Raw genomic sequence first — 15,888 nt, 5'->3', positions numbered from 1 at the left:
AGAGATAGACCATCTTTTGAAAGATTTGAATTTAATCCAGAAAAGTGTGAGAATTTGATGACAGGTGACTGGGTGGCTTGTGTGTTGCTCTTTGCTAGTGAGCCTGGAGTTTTGTTCTAGCATGCTTGCCCATTGGATCCAGGGTCTTCATACTTTATATACTCTTTTAGCCAGCTAAGACCTCCAAGCATTCCTTAAGCACAAAATTTAATAGTTAGAAAAGCCTTACAGTTCCAAACTGCTGTGGCCAATGAGATCTCTTAAAAAGAGCCTTTGGTTATTTAGGAGAGTTCACAGGTCTGTGCATCTCTCTGCTTGAGAAAGGTCTCCTCACCGATACAAACTCAGGCTCATCCAGGGTGTGGTGTTCTTTTGTTCTTTTCCACAGAGGGTCCCACAGATTCAATTCAGGGTCACAGATAAGCCAGCAGCACTGACTGTAATTTCAGTATCTCATTGTAACTGAAAACTCATTATAACCTATTTTCTTATAAGAACCCACCTTCCCCAGATTACACAAACTATTCGTTTAGCAATTATCAAAGTGCTCATCTTATAACCTAAGCTTATTGGCACTTGCATTTAGTAGAGTAGTGGGAGTAATAAATTCTTTGGATATAAGGTGATATGCATTGGTTACTGCAACTCATTCTAAATGAAAAGTAAACATGCTTTAAGTGTGTAGATTTAAAAAGAAATTGTTTTGGGCTCTTTTCACCTATTTTTAAGAGGCAGTATGCTCAGTGGTTGAGACTTCAGACTCTCAAATCAGTAAGTGTGACATGATTCTACTATTTTCTAGTTGTATGACATTAGGAAAGTTGTTAAACTTTCCTAACTCTTTGTTTGCTTCTCTGTGGAAAGGTGGATATTTTCTGTAGCTACCCTGTAAGGCTGGTGTGAGGACTGAATGAAACATCTCTAAAAAGCCCAGGACTTGACACAGGATCAACATTTTACATCACTAAATGTTGTCGTTACTATTATTATTCTAACTTTTCATATACTGTCATCAGTTTACTTGCAGAACCGGAATTATGATACTGATTTTTCTTAGACCTGTATTATATGCCGAGATGCATGAAATCTTAGCAGCCTACGATACAGCCCATTTGTTACCATGTTACCTCATGGTTCTGTAGGTCACAGGTCTGTGCAGACTCAACTCGGTTCTTAGTTTCAGTTCTCACAAGGCTAATATTAAGCTATTAGCTAGGCTGGATCCTTAATCGAGAGTCTCTGCAGAAGAATCCTCCGCTGAGCTCATCCAGGTTGTTGGCTGAAATGCCATCCCTTGCAGTTGTAGCACTGATAACTCCATTTCCTTGTTGGCTAGAAGCCGCCAACGTTCCTTTTCACATGGTTGATTCCATTTTTTAAATAATCAGTGACTCATCAGGTACTTCTCATGTTTTAATTCCTTATAACTTCTTCTATAATCAGCTGGAAAATACTTTGCTAAGAAAGTGCTCATGGGATTAAGTTATTCTCCTTCCCATCCTCACCAATGCTCCCAGTTTCCCTTTTGACGTAGTTAAAAATCAACTGAAAAATCACTTTGCCATTCACAGAATGATGGCTCATAATATTCACAGATTCCACCTACACTCAAAAGATAGGGGATGATACAAGGGCAGGTATCATTAGCATCACTGAGAACCTTGTCTATCATGGTATCTGATTAAAATGGAATCAAGTAAACTTAAATAGATTAAGTTTGTTTCATATCCACTAATTCTTTCAGTAAGCATGTACTCAGCACCTACTTTGTACCAAATTATATGCTAGATTTGAAAGTGTTAATTGAGTCTTGGCATTTTATCTTTGTGAAATGATGTTTGAAGGGCAGGATTATTTGGAAATATAGGTTTGTATTTGCCAGGTTTATTATTTTATTTTCCATTTTGCTCTTTTTGGAACTGTAGCATATATAATCCTATACTGACATTATCAAGTAATTTCAGAGCTAGAATTACTAATAGAAACTAAACAAATGAAAAGAATGATACCATCTAGAAGATATTGCCTGTTTGTCTAATAGAATATTGATTAAAACCATGAATAGGGTTGATGAGCTGGGGGGAGGAAAAAAATAATTATTGATATTGCCTGTGTGCCAACAACTGGGTGAATGAATCTTACAAATATTATTTTGCTTAAACTAACCAGCATTATTATTCCTGTGTCAGAAATGGGAAACTGAGGTAAAGGTTCACAAATGTCTAACAGTGCAAATACTTAAGTGTATGGTCTCTGTTTTCTTCTGAGTCTCCTCCTAACAGATATATATCTTCCATCTCTTAAGCTTTGTTTATTGTATAACATTTTTTTATAGCAATTATCTTTCTCTTCATTAAATTATATTTATCTGTGTACATGCTCCTTATATTTTAGTTCCTGGAAACCAGAGCAAGATCTTACTTATCCTTGTTTTTCCCTAGCTGTTTTTACAGTACAGGCTTAGTAAACACTGGTCAAATTTTAGCAGTACAAAGTACTGTACTGGAATCATTATTGCTTAGCATGAGGCCAGCCTGCTCTTATTCCATCGCACTTAGCCAATCATGTATGAGTATCAATGAGAGTAGATCCCATTTGTTTGATGCATTATTGAAAACAGCAGTAAAAACTAATACTTGGCAAATCAAGTTGCATTGAGGCTTGGCAAAAAACAATTTTGTTGAGGGGGGGAAGAAATGGCTCTATGATGTCTAAAAGCATTTTCTAGGGATTTTTTCCTCACTGGTTTTATACTTGTAGCCCAGGCTGGAGTGCAATGGTGAAATCTCAACTCACCACAATCTCCACCTCCTGGGTTCAAGTGATTCCCCTGCCTCAGCCTCCCTAGTAGCTGGAATTACAGGCGTGTGCCACCACACCTGGCAAATTTTGTATTTTTAGTAGAGACAGGGTTTCTCCATGTTGGTCAGGCTGGTCTCGAACTCCTGACCTCAGGTTATCTGACCACCTTGGCCTCCCAAAGTGCTGGGATTACAGGTGTGAGCCACCGCACCCAGCCTATACTTGCATATTTTAAGGGAAATTTAATTAATATGCTTCTGGTTTGTTTACACGTAACACACCAAAGCAACGATGTGTAAAAGCTATTTGGTGTTTCGGAACTCTTTCTAAAGCACTTCCTTTTGAACTGGAAATCATGTCTGAAAATTTGGGCAGTATTAATATCTGTGAGTTGACAGCAAGGAACTGCAGGAAATGTACTCACTGAGAGATCTGGTTTCTGACCCCGGCTCTGTTGTCAGTTGTTTCCCTTTAATAATTCAAATGTTTAGGTAGTAGTTTCCTCATCCATTTCTTAAAATGAAGGAATTGGAATATATACACTTGAAATTAACATCTAGATCTGAAATTACCAAATTAAAAGCTTTCAGTAAAAGTATAAATACTGGCCAGGCATAGTCACACACACCTGTAATCCCAGAACTCTGGGAGGCCAAGGCAGGAGTATTGCTTCAGGCCAGGAGTTCTACATTGGCCTGGGTAGCATAGTAAGACATTGTTCTTATAAAAAACTGAAAAGTGAGTAGGTTGTGATGGTGCACACATGTAATCCTAGCTAGTTGGTAGGCTGAGATGGGAAGATTGTTTGGGGCTTGTAGTTTTAGATTAGAGGGATTATGATGGTGCCACTGCCCTCCAGCCTGGGCGACAGAATGAGACTTAATCTCTAAAAAAAAAAGTACAAATACTGAGCACCTGCCATATAGCAGACTCTGTTTGATAAACTGTGTATATCATTTTGCAGTTGGCCTTTAATCATTAAATATGCATTTCAAACCTGTGAGGTAGAATAAGTAGTATTTAATTACATTTATAGGTAATAAAACTGAGGTTCAAATAGAGTTTGTAATAACTCACATCCAACTGAAGTATCAGATTTATGTGTAAAACTTTGGCACATTATAGGTATTTAGTAAATAATAGTTGATTTGTAGTTGGATCATAGTTGGATGGATGGATTGATGGATATTTTAAGGTTTAGTCAATCATTCTTGCCATTTATAGTCTCAGGAATTCCTGAGGATAAATTTTGTCTTACAGAAGTAATGGCTTTCAAATATTCCATTGTTTCAGACTTTGTTTAGGATACAAACCAAATATTCATTTGCTTTCAAAAGGTGCTGATAATATAAACTTACCTCCTGGAGCATCACTGACTAGAAGAGTAAAAGGGTTTTTACTGCGGTTGAAAATGCTTTCTTTAAAACATATGCAGTATTTATAGGGCTGCTTGGAATAAGCCAACTGAAAGATTTAATGATAATAATCTCCGTATTTCTTCTAAAATTGATTTCCGGATTCAATGAACTTGGAAAGAGTCCTGGGACATCAAATAAGTAAAGATCTTAACATGAAATGAATCTTCAGAATATGTTCATAAATTTGCATTTTAAACATAACCAGAAAATATATATCTTTGTCCATTATTAAGGTGATACTTTAATGAAAATTTTTCATTTGCATGAAATAAACCTTTTTGGCTACAGATGAAAGGACTTTATGGTAGCGACAATAGTTTTGTGAGTTAAATGATCCCAACATCATCAGGAATGAATCACAAGTGCCTACCATATGAATTACAGCACCATGAGTCTTAAAAAGGTAATTTCGTGGAAAGCATTCCTCCCGTCTGCAACAATCAGATTCTGCTTTGAAGTCCTGCTGGAGAGCTTCACAATACATGAGCCTGCCACATGCTACCCAAATTTCTCTCTCTACTTGAGCCTGACTGCATTTTCCTAAAGAATAACATGGTAACTTAATGACCAAGGGGTTTAGAGAGGGAGGAAAATGGCTACAGTTTTTATAATTAGACTTTCCTGGATGTGCATTCTTCAGTAATCCTTTCTGGATATAACTACAGAAGATAGGTCCAATGGATGTGCAAAATTCAATTTCAAATGAAAATGGGCCAACAATGTGTGGTCCCTTTGATTCCTTAGACTATACTGAATGTGTGGCAAAGTCTTCACAAACATTTCAGGCCCAAGTGTAATTGATATGTTAATGAATGAGTAAATTGGTAGTTTGAGACTTTTTAGCCATGGAAGAATTACAAAAATAATACAGATCATCATGAGATAGGTGTCAGTCAGTATTTTAAAAGCTTTCGCTCCTGCTTATCTCAATTCCAGTGCCTCTACTGAATGGCAAAGTGAGGATGGATGTTGCCAGAATCATTTTTGTTTTTTCTTTTTTTAATTGGAGGCTTTCTTCAATAGACAGAAAATAATAGTTGGGGGAAAGACTTCTCATGAATGAGAGACTGGTATCAGCAAAGTCAACAGATGTTTAAATAGATGTAAAATGATTTATGCAATAGATCACAAGCTGTCACCATTTCTTTTTTTTTTTTTTTTTGAGATGGAGTTTTCACTCTTGTTACCCAGGCTGGAGTGCAATGGCGAGATCTCGGCTCACCGCAACCTCCACCTCCTGGGTTCAGGCAATTCTCCTGCCTCAGCCTCCTGAGTAGTTGGGATTACAGGCACACGCCACCATGCCCAGCTCATTTTTTGTATTTTTAGTAGAGACGGGGTTTCACCATATTGACCAGGATGGTCTCGATCTCTTGACCTCGTGATCCACCCGCCTTGGCCTCCCAAAGTGCTGGGATTACAGGCTTGAGCCACCGCACCCGGCCCACCATTTCTTTATTAACCAAATGAATCGTGACCAAGGTAACTTTTTCTGAGAATTGGCTGCTGATCCCAGAGTCTGATCTGTTTTACTACAAGGAGGCAGGATAGCAATGGTAACTATATTGTAGGTTGCAGAGAACTCTCTGTTCAACCTACAACAGAATTGACTCAGTTTTGGCCTTTGTAGAGACTTCCAGTCCATTTGCAATTTTGTGATAGAAACAGACTTTGTGAGAGAATCTCTCATTTCTCTGAGCCTCTATCAAAACATTAGGTTATTCACAATAGGCATTGCTAAGTACACATGGGTTCTAAAAGAAAAAAGCTAATATACTTCTAACTGTATTTGTTCTCATTTTGCCTTTGCGTGCTTTACTAACTTGGGTTCTATCCCATGCTCTGGTGAAACAGAGAAGTTAGCAATAAAAGAGCAGGACCTCTTCCAACCCTAATAATACATAATAACACTAGAAGAAGATAAATACTAACATACATTGGTCACTTTGGTTATACACTGGGCTATTATTTGCCATCTTGTATATGAAACTAAAAACCTAAAAACACACTTAAATATCTAAAGTTAGAGTTGCCTGGTGCATGGATACATTTTAAATGAAATTGTAAAGAACATGAAAAATTTATCCACTATATGGATATTTTGAATGTAGTTTAAAAAAACCCAGAATAATTCTGTTTTATTTAGAAAACACATACAACAAAAAGCATGAAACACACAAAGGTAGAATTGGCTATTTCTGGTTGATATTTATTGTTATATTTAATAACAATATTAACTGTATTTATTGTTATAATTATGATTTTTTATTAAAGATAGTACAGTTATATAATATTTTACAACATAGAATTTGTTTATTATATATTATTATACTATTTTATTTATTTTTTTCTGTAATTTTCCAAATTTTTTACAATAAGAATGCAATAATTTTGTTTTTTTTATACAGTTTTTAAAATGAAAATTAAAATAAAGCTAGTTAAGGTTTTTTCCTTTCACTGCCACTATTCTCTGTGAACTATTTGGAAATGTTAGAGAGAAGCATTTGAGACATGTCACTTTGAAGGATGAATCCTTAAGTATTATATGACTTGGTTATTAAATACATATAAACAGTTTAACCTTTGAGCCTTTGTAGAGCAACTTTTCATTTCAAACTAGAGAAAATACTGACACAATATGATTTCTTACCAACTCCTATAAAGTATCAGGAAATAAAATTGAAATCAATAATTTGAAATCATTAGCATATTGATAGCATATTCTATTTTGATAAGCAAAAAGACTAAATTTGCTTCTACTAAATTTATGGAACCAAACAGAGGATTTCAAGATAAAAAAGCCCTTCCGATTCTCTTTCTCAATGATATCAAAGTTTTGGTAGTTACTAGTTCAGCTCTGCTTGGTCATTAAAAGAAATGATTTGTTACAATGTAGAATCCTTCTCATACTTATAATTTAATGCTGATACACAATTTTCAAAACAACCAGGTGACATGTAGGATCTTTTAGTAGTAGTTGTAGTGCTTTATTAATGCCTCATTCTAAAATATTAATTAAAAGCGTAAGGTACCAAATCTCTTTTAAAAAGTATCTCTTACAGATTCTTTTGTAGCCAGTGCAGATAATAGGGATGACTGTCAAGGCTGATTTTTAGTCAATGCATCCTAATACCAGTCACTAACCTGAGCCTGCACATGTGGCTACCCCAAGGCATCCAGTTTCCTACCTCAGCTGTGTACTCAGTTATGAAACTGATGGCCTATGTGGATGTTGAGAATCCCGTTCCATCTCTATGTTCAGTGATTGCTTGAGCCTACAAGGCACCAATTGTATAGAAACATGTTTTCCACTTAATCACTTAGCCTGTCAGCCCTCTCACTCAAAACACTCAACTTCCCTTGAGGAAGGTCTCTGCTATAATTTTTCAACTGTGAAGGCTATATTAAGTTTACTGTGAAATGTAGGATGAGCTTTTGTCATTAATGAAGATAGAAGTAAATACAATTACGTGAAACTTGCAATCATGCCTAGTAAAAATGTTATATATGCTCTAATCCAACACACACACACAAATGCATGTACACGTGTGTACAAATGCCCTGAAAAATAATACCTTAACCTTGGTAGCCACACTTGGCTGACATTTTTAATGTTTCTAATGTGTATAATAACAATGAACACAGCAGAATTCAGGATAATACAATTTTTAAAAATCTCGAATTGCTTATATTGATTTAAAGAAAGGGCATAGGCCTTGTAGAAATTTTTATACATCACTTGAATGTTTTGTGCATGCATAACTCAGAGTTTAGCTGCCGCAATCTTGACTGCAGAGATCACATGGGTAGCATGTGAATGGAAATAAACCCTGTAGGTAAAAGAAGGAGGAATTTGGATACAGATCAAAGATTAACTTCATTCCGCTCTTTCCTTCCACTTTTTACTATTCCATCCAAATTTGGCATTTTATGGTACTTTTTTCATTCCCAGAGGAAAGAGTGAACTTAAACCAGATTTGGATCTCCTCTCTTTCTTTAATCCAGTGATTTAATTTTTTCAATAGTGACTTTAAGATAATTGAATTCTCAATTAATAGAAATTGTTAGTAAAATTTCTGGCTTGATTTATTATATCTTTTAAAATTATCACTGTAGCCCTAGTTTGGGTTACAGAAAAAGCTATCCAGAATATTTAACAATCCCAGCTACTCGGGAGGCTGAGGCAGGAGAATTGCTTGAACCCGGGAGGCGGAGTGAGCCGAGGTCGTGCCACTGCACTCCAGCCTGGTGCCTGGTGACTGAGTGAGACTCTGTATCAAAAAAAAAAAAAAAAAAAAAAGATTAACATAAACGTATACTTACTTACCTATTAGATTTTTACATAAATTTTCTAGAATGGTACTAATTACTATGTACTATTAATCTTGACTTAGACAAGGAACTTTTCTAAGCATTAGATATGAAAATTTAGCATTACCTCTTTTCTGAATGTATATCATTCTTTTTATTATCATCAGGTAATAAGATAGAGCTTAACATAGACAACCTCTTTCTTAGGTGACCTGTGTAAAAGATTCTTATTGGCATCATAAAGAGGTTCATAGGAACTGAGAAACACTAAAATGCTTGGTAACAGTTTTAACTAATTTTTAAATCCTTTTTAGAATAAATTTTAGTCAAGAATTTAAAAACATGGTATAATTATAAAGTGACTATTTTGATGTCAATCCAAATAGTAGTTAAGTGGTAAAAATCAATATTTAAGTGCTTCAAAATATTGAGGAGATTAACTCAGCCTGTTTATGGTGAACCTCAATCGCTAGACCAGAATGGAAAATCTACTCAGCTATTTACCGAGTGGATTATCCTAATGCATTACTGGGATTAATGTATTATTTTATTGTTCAAAATAGAAGCAACTTAATTTAGTTTCAGGTTCTCATTATCTGATGATTCTGTAGGCTTTCATTAAGTTCTACCTACCAAACACATCCTGATAATTTATTTTCTCTTCAAACAAAAGACTATAATAATAACAAAATCATTGGTTGCCAGGGGTTGAAGGGCAGAGAAGAAGGATGAATAGGTTAGATCACAGGAAGTTTTTAGGGAAGTAAACCATTCTGTCTGATAGTATAATGGTGGATACATGGCATTATGCATTTGTCAAAACCCACAGAATGTACAACACGAAGAGTGAGCCTCAACTATACCTTAGTTAATAAGAATGCATCAGTACTGGCTTATCAGTCATAAGAAATGTAGCACAATAATGCAAAATGTTAGCAATAGGAAAAGAAAGATACTGGATAGGGGAATTTGCTGTACCTTCTGCTCAGTTTTTCTGTAAATACAATATGGCTCCAAAAATAAAATATATGAATTATAAAAAATTCAATTGATTTAAAAATTAAATGTTCTTTTTTTGCTATAAGTTCACAAAGCATATAAAAAATAACATGTTCTTTTTGAAACACATGTTTTTATTTATTTTCACTTACCCTACTTTTTGGCAGTTGCCCCTGAATCTGCACAGGTTGGATGCCATGATAATTTTTTCTAAATGTTGAATGAGAAACATACAGATTTGGCGATATGAGAGATGATATATTCTTAAACCTATGTAAAAATATCTCAAAATGCTGAATTAAATATTAAAATCATCCTTTTAAATGTATGGGTGACTCCCAAAAGATAAAAAATAAGGAGAGTGAATCCTGAAGCTTTTGACTACCCTGGGGACATCTATACAAAAATCTCCAATGGGTCAGAGTTGGAACATCAATAATCTATTGCATATTGCAAAAGAGGGTCAGAGTCTTGGGCCTAAGAAGGGAAGGGAATTTAATTTGAGACCAGAATAAAGAAAGAATGACAAAGGGCCAATAATTCAGAAAGGAATACATATAAGAAAAGAAAATATTCCTAAGTAAAACATCACCTCTATCTTAGCTTTTGCTATCAATAAAGGGAATTTCAAAAAGGAAGTTTCACAGAAAGAGAAAGAATGTAAGAGAGAAAGAGAAAAAGGAAGGGAGAGGAAGGCAGGGAGGGGTAAGGGGGAGGAGCGGAAAGAAGAAGGAAGAGGAGAGGAAAGGGAAGGGAAGGGAAAGAAGTAGAAAGAAAAGGAAAAATGCCCTGGCTTTCTTCTCCATGAGAATTTGTAATAAAGTCTTAAGGTCTGTATTTATAATATACAAGTATAAACAACAGCAACAACAGCAGCAGCAAACTCCACAACCAGTCCTGCAATATAAGAATTTAAAATAGATCCTAGATGGTTGTGTCCCAGATACCCAACAGAAGCAAACAATATCACACTTTTGAAAGACAGATACTATTTTCAACCCAGGTGTCTTGGTTCAGGCTGCTATATCAAAGTATAATAAACTGATAGCTTATAAACAACAGAACTTTATTTCTCACAGTTTCTGATTGCTGTAAGTCTGAGATCAGCCTGCCAGCATGATCAGTTCCGGTGAGGACCTTCTGGATTAAACACTGCCAACTTCTACTTGGATCCTTAGAAGGCAACCAGAGAACTAGAGGGCTCTCTGAGGTCCCTTTTGTAAGGGTACTAATCTCATTCATGATTACTCTACCTAATCTGGATTAAAGACTGCCAACTTCTCCTTGGATCCTTAGAAGGCAACAAGGGAGCTGGGGTCCCTTTTATAAGGGTACTGAGCTCATTCATGAGGACTCTACCTACTTACCAAAGGCTGCCTCTCAATAGCATCACATTGGAGTTTAGAATTTCCACATATAAATTTTGGGTTGTGTTCACAAACGTTCAGTCCATTGTGCCACGCTTCAAAGATTTTTTAACATATTACAATGAATATGAGCTCAAAGTACTTTACAAATTAAATAAATTAATAAAAATTTTAAAAACAGAAGAGAATTAAGGCAGCATCAACATAAATCAGCAGAAACAACAGAGAGCAAAAGATTTCAAATGTCAGTTATAGAATATAAAAGAATTATGCTTAAATAAAGGAAGAAATAAAAACATAAGGAGTTAAAAAGTACAATAATAAGCAATAAGTCAGAAATAGAGCAAAAAAACTAAAGGTGTAATCTAGCAGATGAGAGATGTCTGAAGAGGGAAAGTCTGGAACATAGTTTTGAATCAAAAATATACATAATGCAGGACAGAGAGAAAGATGGAAAATATGAAAGAACTTAAAAGAGATCAAGGAAACATTTACAGACAATATCCGCCTACATCTATTTGAAATTTCCAAATAAGATAATAGGGTAAATAAACATTATATTTCAGCAAATTTAAGAACTGAAATAAAAGAAAGAAACTCCTGTGAAAATGTAACTTAGGATGATATAGAAACCAGGTGTAGTCATATAATCCCTTAAAATATTCAATCAATAGTTAAAAATCTTCAAAGTGAACACAAGACCCATATGGTTTCATAGGAGATTTCTCCCCAACATTTTGGGGTCAGGTAATAAAAAACAGAGGGTCCCAACCACATCAAAATTCATTGTTGTCAATACAGGAGTGGAAAATAACAGATTAACCCCATTCATGAACATTAAAAAAAAAAAATCTTAAAAGAAAGCATTAACAAAACAAATCCAGGTGTGTATTAAAAAGATAATACATTATGATCAAGTTTACTTTACTTCATAAATGCAATGATGGCTTCATATTTGAAATATTAATGTAACAACACTATGAAATTATGGGGAAAAGTCTATCTGTGTAAAGAAATGATTAGATTAAATTACATTTATAATAAAATCTCTACTTTAGAAATAGAACGCTTCCCTCTTATACCAAATGAAACCACAAAAAGATGCCATTTTTTTACCACCTACTTGGCAAATCATACCAAATGTTGGCAGGGATGTGGCCTAACTGGAATTCTCATATATACTGTTTCTGAGAGTGGGGCTTAGTAATAGCTTTTTGGAAATAATCTGGCATTATTTAGCAGATTTTAAGACTCAGCAATTCCATTTCACATATGCATATGTGCACCAGAAGACCTGTGTAAGAATGCTCATAGAAACGTTATTTGTAATGACAAAAAAAAAGAAAAAATCCGGAATTTGGTGATAAGAAGAAAACAAATTCTCTGTCAATAGAAGAATGGGTAAATAACCTCTATTGATGCAAAATGGCCTACTAGACAGCCAAAAAACTATAGCTGCAGACATCAACATAGACAAGCTAACAAAATACATGAAAAAATCAAATTGCAAATGTAGAAAAACATTTTTATAAAGTTCAAAAACAAGCAAATTAAACAAAGGAAAATAATGGAATTATAAACTGAGGATCCTGATCTCCCAGGAGGAGGAGGATAGCTGCTATCAGAGAGAGGCACATGAAGGTTTAAAAAATGTTGCTAACATAATTTTCCTTAAGTTGGAAGGTGAAAAAGCAGACATTTGTCAAATTATTTTATTTTATAACGTGTATAGATGTTACTCATATTTTGCATTTATCAAATGTTTATAATAAAATAATGCTTATAGAAATATAATGTAATAGACTTTATATTGCATTATATATGTGAATAATTATATTAGATAATTTAAATTTGTAATAGATAGTAATTTGGGGCATAGAAAACTTTCAATAATAAAGGCCAATGATGGAGACAGGAAGCATATGGCAAGCAAATAGAAGTTTGCCTTGTTAATACTGGCTGAATAATATTCAGTTTTTTACATAACATACAGATTATGTAATGAAAAGCAGCACTGTGCACTTGTAAAGAGCCAGATCGGTGCAAGTCTTGGTTGTGATACTGCCTATCTGTGGGATCTTGGGTCCCTCGTCTGTAAAATAGAGATAGTGATAGGACCTAATCCATAAAGTTATTGTCAGTATTAAATGAATTCTCACCCAGAAAATGCTTAGTAATGACTTACTTGCAATACATAATCAGTGTTAGATTCTAGTGATCATTTTCTCTTGATTTAAAACTTTGAAATGTTCTGTTTGTATTATGGTAGGTTTTGGTCATTTGACGAAGCAATTGATGACATTGGCTGATGGACGTGTGGTGTTGGCTCTAGAAGGAGGACATGATCTCACAGCCATCTGTGATGCATCAGAAGCCTGTGTAAATGCCCTTCTAGGAAATGAGGTAAAAAAAAAAAAAGTAAAAATACAAAAGGGCAGGGGTAAAGAATCAGGGATATAGGCATGTATATTTTTATATTTAAAAAAAAATTCCTCATACCCAGAAAGCTTAACCTTGCTCTTACCACTGAGAAATAAGGTAAGCCTTAGATGAGTTTACATGTTATCATATACTACAGTGTTATTCCAGGTATAGAATCCGTGTAACACTGGCTCCCTTCAATCAGGTTAGCCACAGAGCTCAAAAATAAGAACATTTTGTCTACTGACCTAACTAATGAGTATGGAAACATTGAATAAGAAATAAAACTTTTAAAAATGTCTAGAGATTTCTTGTGGGATTATGTTATTTCTAGGGGAAAAACCTATTTTAAAAATTGGTAAACTATTTTTGTCACCATTTAAGAATTCTCTATGCTAAGAGATAGATATTGCCATCTTACAGATGGTGAGAATGAGTCTCAAAAATGTTGAGAAATCCATCCAAAGTCATGCAGTCAGAACGCATTATAAGATCCGAGGTATGAACTTGAATCTAAGTGGCCAAAGACCATTCTTTTTTCTCTCACATCGCATGGCTACATTGCAACATATTTTCTGACTACTCTGCAGAATTCAGATCCAATTGCTATGAGGTTTCACTTCCAGCTCATGACACTCATGGCAACATTTTCAACCAATCAGTGGCAATTCAGCAAATATGTCAAAGTTTCTATGTATTCGTTAATATTATCAATTAACCTATGTTCTATAGTGATTATATAGTAGTGTTAGGACTATCATATGCATTTTGTATTTCTTTTATGAATTTTCAATGTGATTTTGCTTATTAAACACATACAAAATCTTTTAAAAAATCTATCATTTATATCATTTTAACTGTGATGCATGTCTTTGCGTGTAGTATTTATGAAACAAAATGTGCCTTTTCTTCTACACATAGAACATATAGTTCTTATTGTCATCATTATCTTACAAATCTGTAGTGTTTCCACATGATTATTTTTCATATTTATTGAAGTAAAAATATATGTTGTTAATTTGGAGAAAAAATATGAGAGAGAAAACTTAAGTATTTCTCAAGTGCTTTATTCTTGTTAATTTTAGAAAGCACAGTCTAAATTACATTAGGATGTAATTATCTAATGATTAGTATCAACAAAGTACTGCTGTTTCAGATCACACACAATTCAAGGTGTGTAAAATTTTCTAAAATGTTAAGTGTCTTTCCAAGATTCCTGTAAGCCAATAATGTCAAACAGGATGTTGAGTATTTTTTTTTTTTTTGTGGTAGTAAGGGAGTGCAAGAAATAAATGCTATTTTTATTTTATGAGTTGATGTTGGAATGCTTTTGTGCCCCCCAGATAACATTTTTTGCACATGAACACTGGTATTCTGAAATCACTTATTTGATTTTAAATATAGAAACATGTTACAGAAGCATATTAATATTTGCATTATACAGGCTTACATCAGATGTGCAGAAAATCAGAATAGGTTGTTGATTTGTGGCTCCATGGATAATTGACCTGCCCAGAAAGAAATGTTACCTGATTGTAAAAGTTGACTACTTTTCTGCCCATGTGGAAGGAAATTTGGGATTTTTCTGGCTTTCTTTGAGCACTTCATTCAAAGGAGATTCTGTCTCTATTCTCTTAAAAAATATTTTGCTCTTAGCCCAATTCTATTCTTCCAAGGGAAGATTTCCAATGACAATAGAGTGATCTCCCATATGATCTCTTTCTTTAAGAAATGATTATGTTTCAGAACAGATTCAATTGTGTGGAGTTATGTGTTCTTAATTTATCTGTGTTTACTGTAAAGCAAAGTGTGTTTTGTACCTTGTTGCCATTCTGTGCTCTTTTGACAGGGAGAATGCTGGTCATTTTAGTGTATGTGTTTTTTGTGGAGATGAAATAAACTGCTTTTATAGAGCAATTAGTGACATTAAAATTGATGGTAATATGAGAGATTACATATTCTTAAATACTCCCATATGAAAATATCTCAAAATGCTAAATTAGCTATTAAAACCACTCTCTTAAATTTATGGATGACTTCCAAAAAGATAGAAAAAGGAGAGAGAATACTGTAACTGTTGGCTACCCTGGAGGCATCTGTTTGAAAATCACCAATTATTCAGAGTTTGAATTTTAATAATCTACTGCATATTGCAAAAAACAGAGCCTTTGGCCTAAGAAGGAAAAGGAATTTAATTGGAGACCAGAGTACAGAAAGAATGACAATGATGTCACCTGATTTAAAGTTTGAGACCTGTGCCTTTTCTCTGCATGTTTAGAAAGACCAGATCTGATACAGAGAAAGGAGTAAAGGTATCACTGGACATTATTAAACCTGACCATGTGACTGTTTAGATTGCTAAAATTTCCAGTAAGTGCTAACTGAAATGATTATTTTTGGCTATACTGACCACCGAATTTACTAATTAATATGTATGCCATACAGTAAATTTGAGTTAGTTATTATGAAGCCCTAAATCCCACCTTGTCACTTTTGGTTGGTGATCTTCAGTTGCATAACCACAATCTAAAATGTGTTCAATATAAACTAAAGGAAGGGAGGTTTAAATA

The 15,888-nt window shown here is 34.4% G+C and overlaps 1 protein-coding gene across 31 annotated transcripts in view; it reads left to right on the top strand.

Annotated features, from left to right (window-relative positions):
- Positions 1–15,888, top strand: part of HDAC9 (histone deacetylase 9) — a 959,772-nt gene that overhangs the window by 876,480 nt on the left and 67,404 nt on the right. For all 31 annotated transcript variants that reach the window (XR_013523929.1, XM_078342579.1, XM_054237178.2 and 28 more), the window contains one exon: positions 13,167–13,300. Coding sequence is in view for 30 of the 31 variants with exons in the window: in XM_078342579.1 (XP_078198705.1) it covers positions 13,167–13,300 (134 nt within the window). In the remaining variant the exon portion in view is untranslated. The remainder of the gene's footprint in view (positions 1–13,166; positions 13,301–15,888) is intronic.

The sequence above is a fragment of the Callithrix jacchus genome, chromosome 11 (assembly GCF_049354715.1).
Source record: "Callithrix jacchus isolate 240 chromosome 11, calJac240_pri, whole genome shotgun sequence".
NCBI classification, from domain to species: domain Eukaryota; kingdom Metazoa; phylum Chordata; class Mammalia; order Primates; family Cebidae; genus Callithrix; species Callithrix jacchus.
This window is presented reverse-complemented; position numbering and strand designations above follow the sequence as displayed.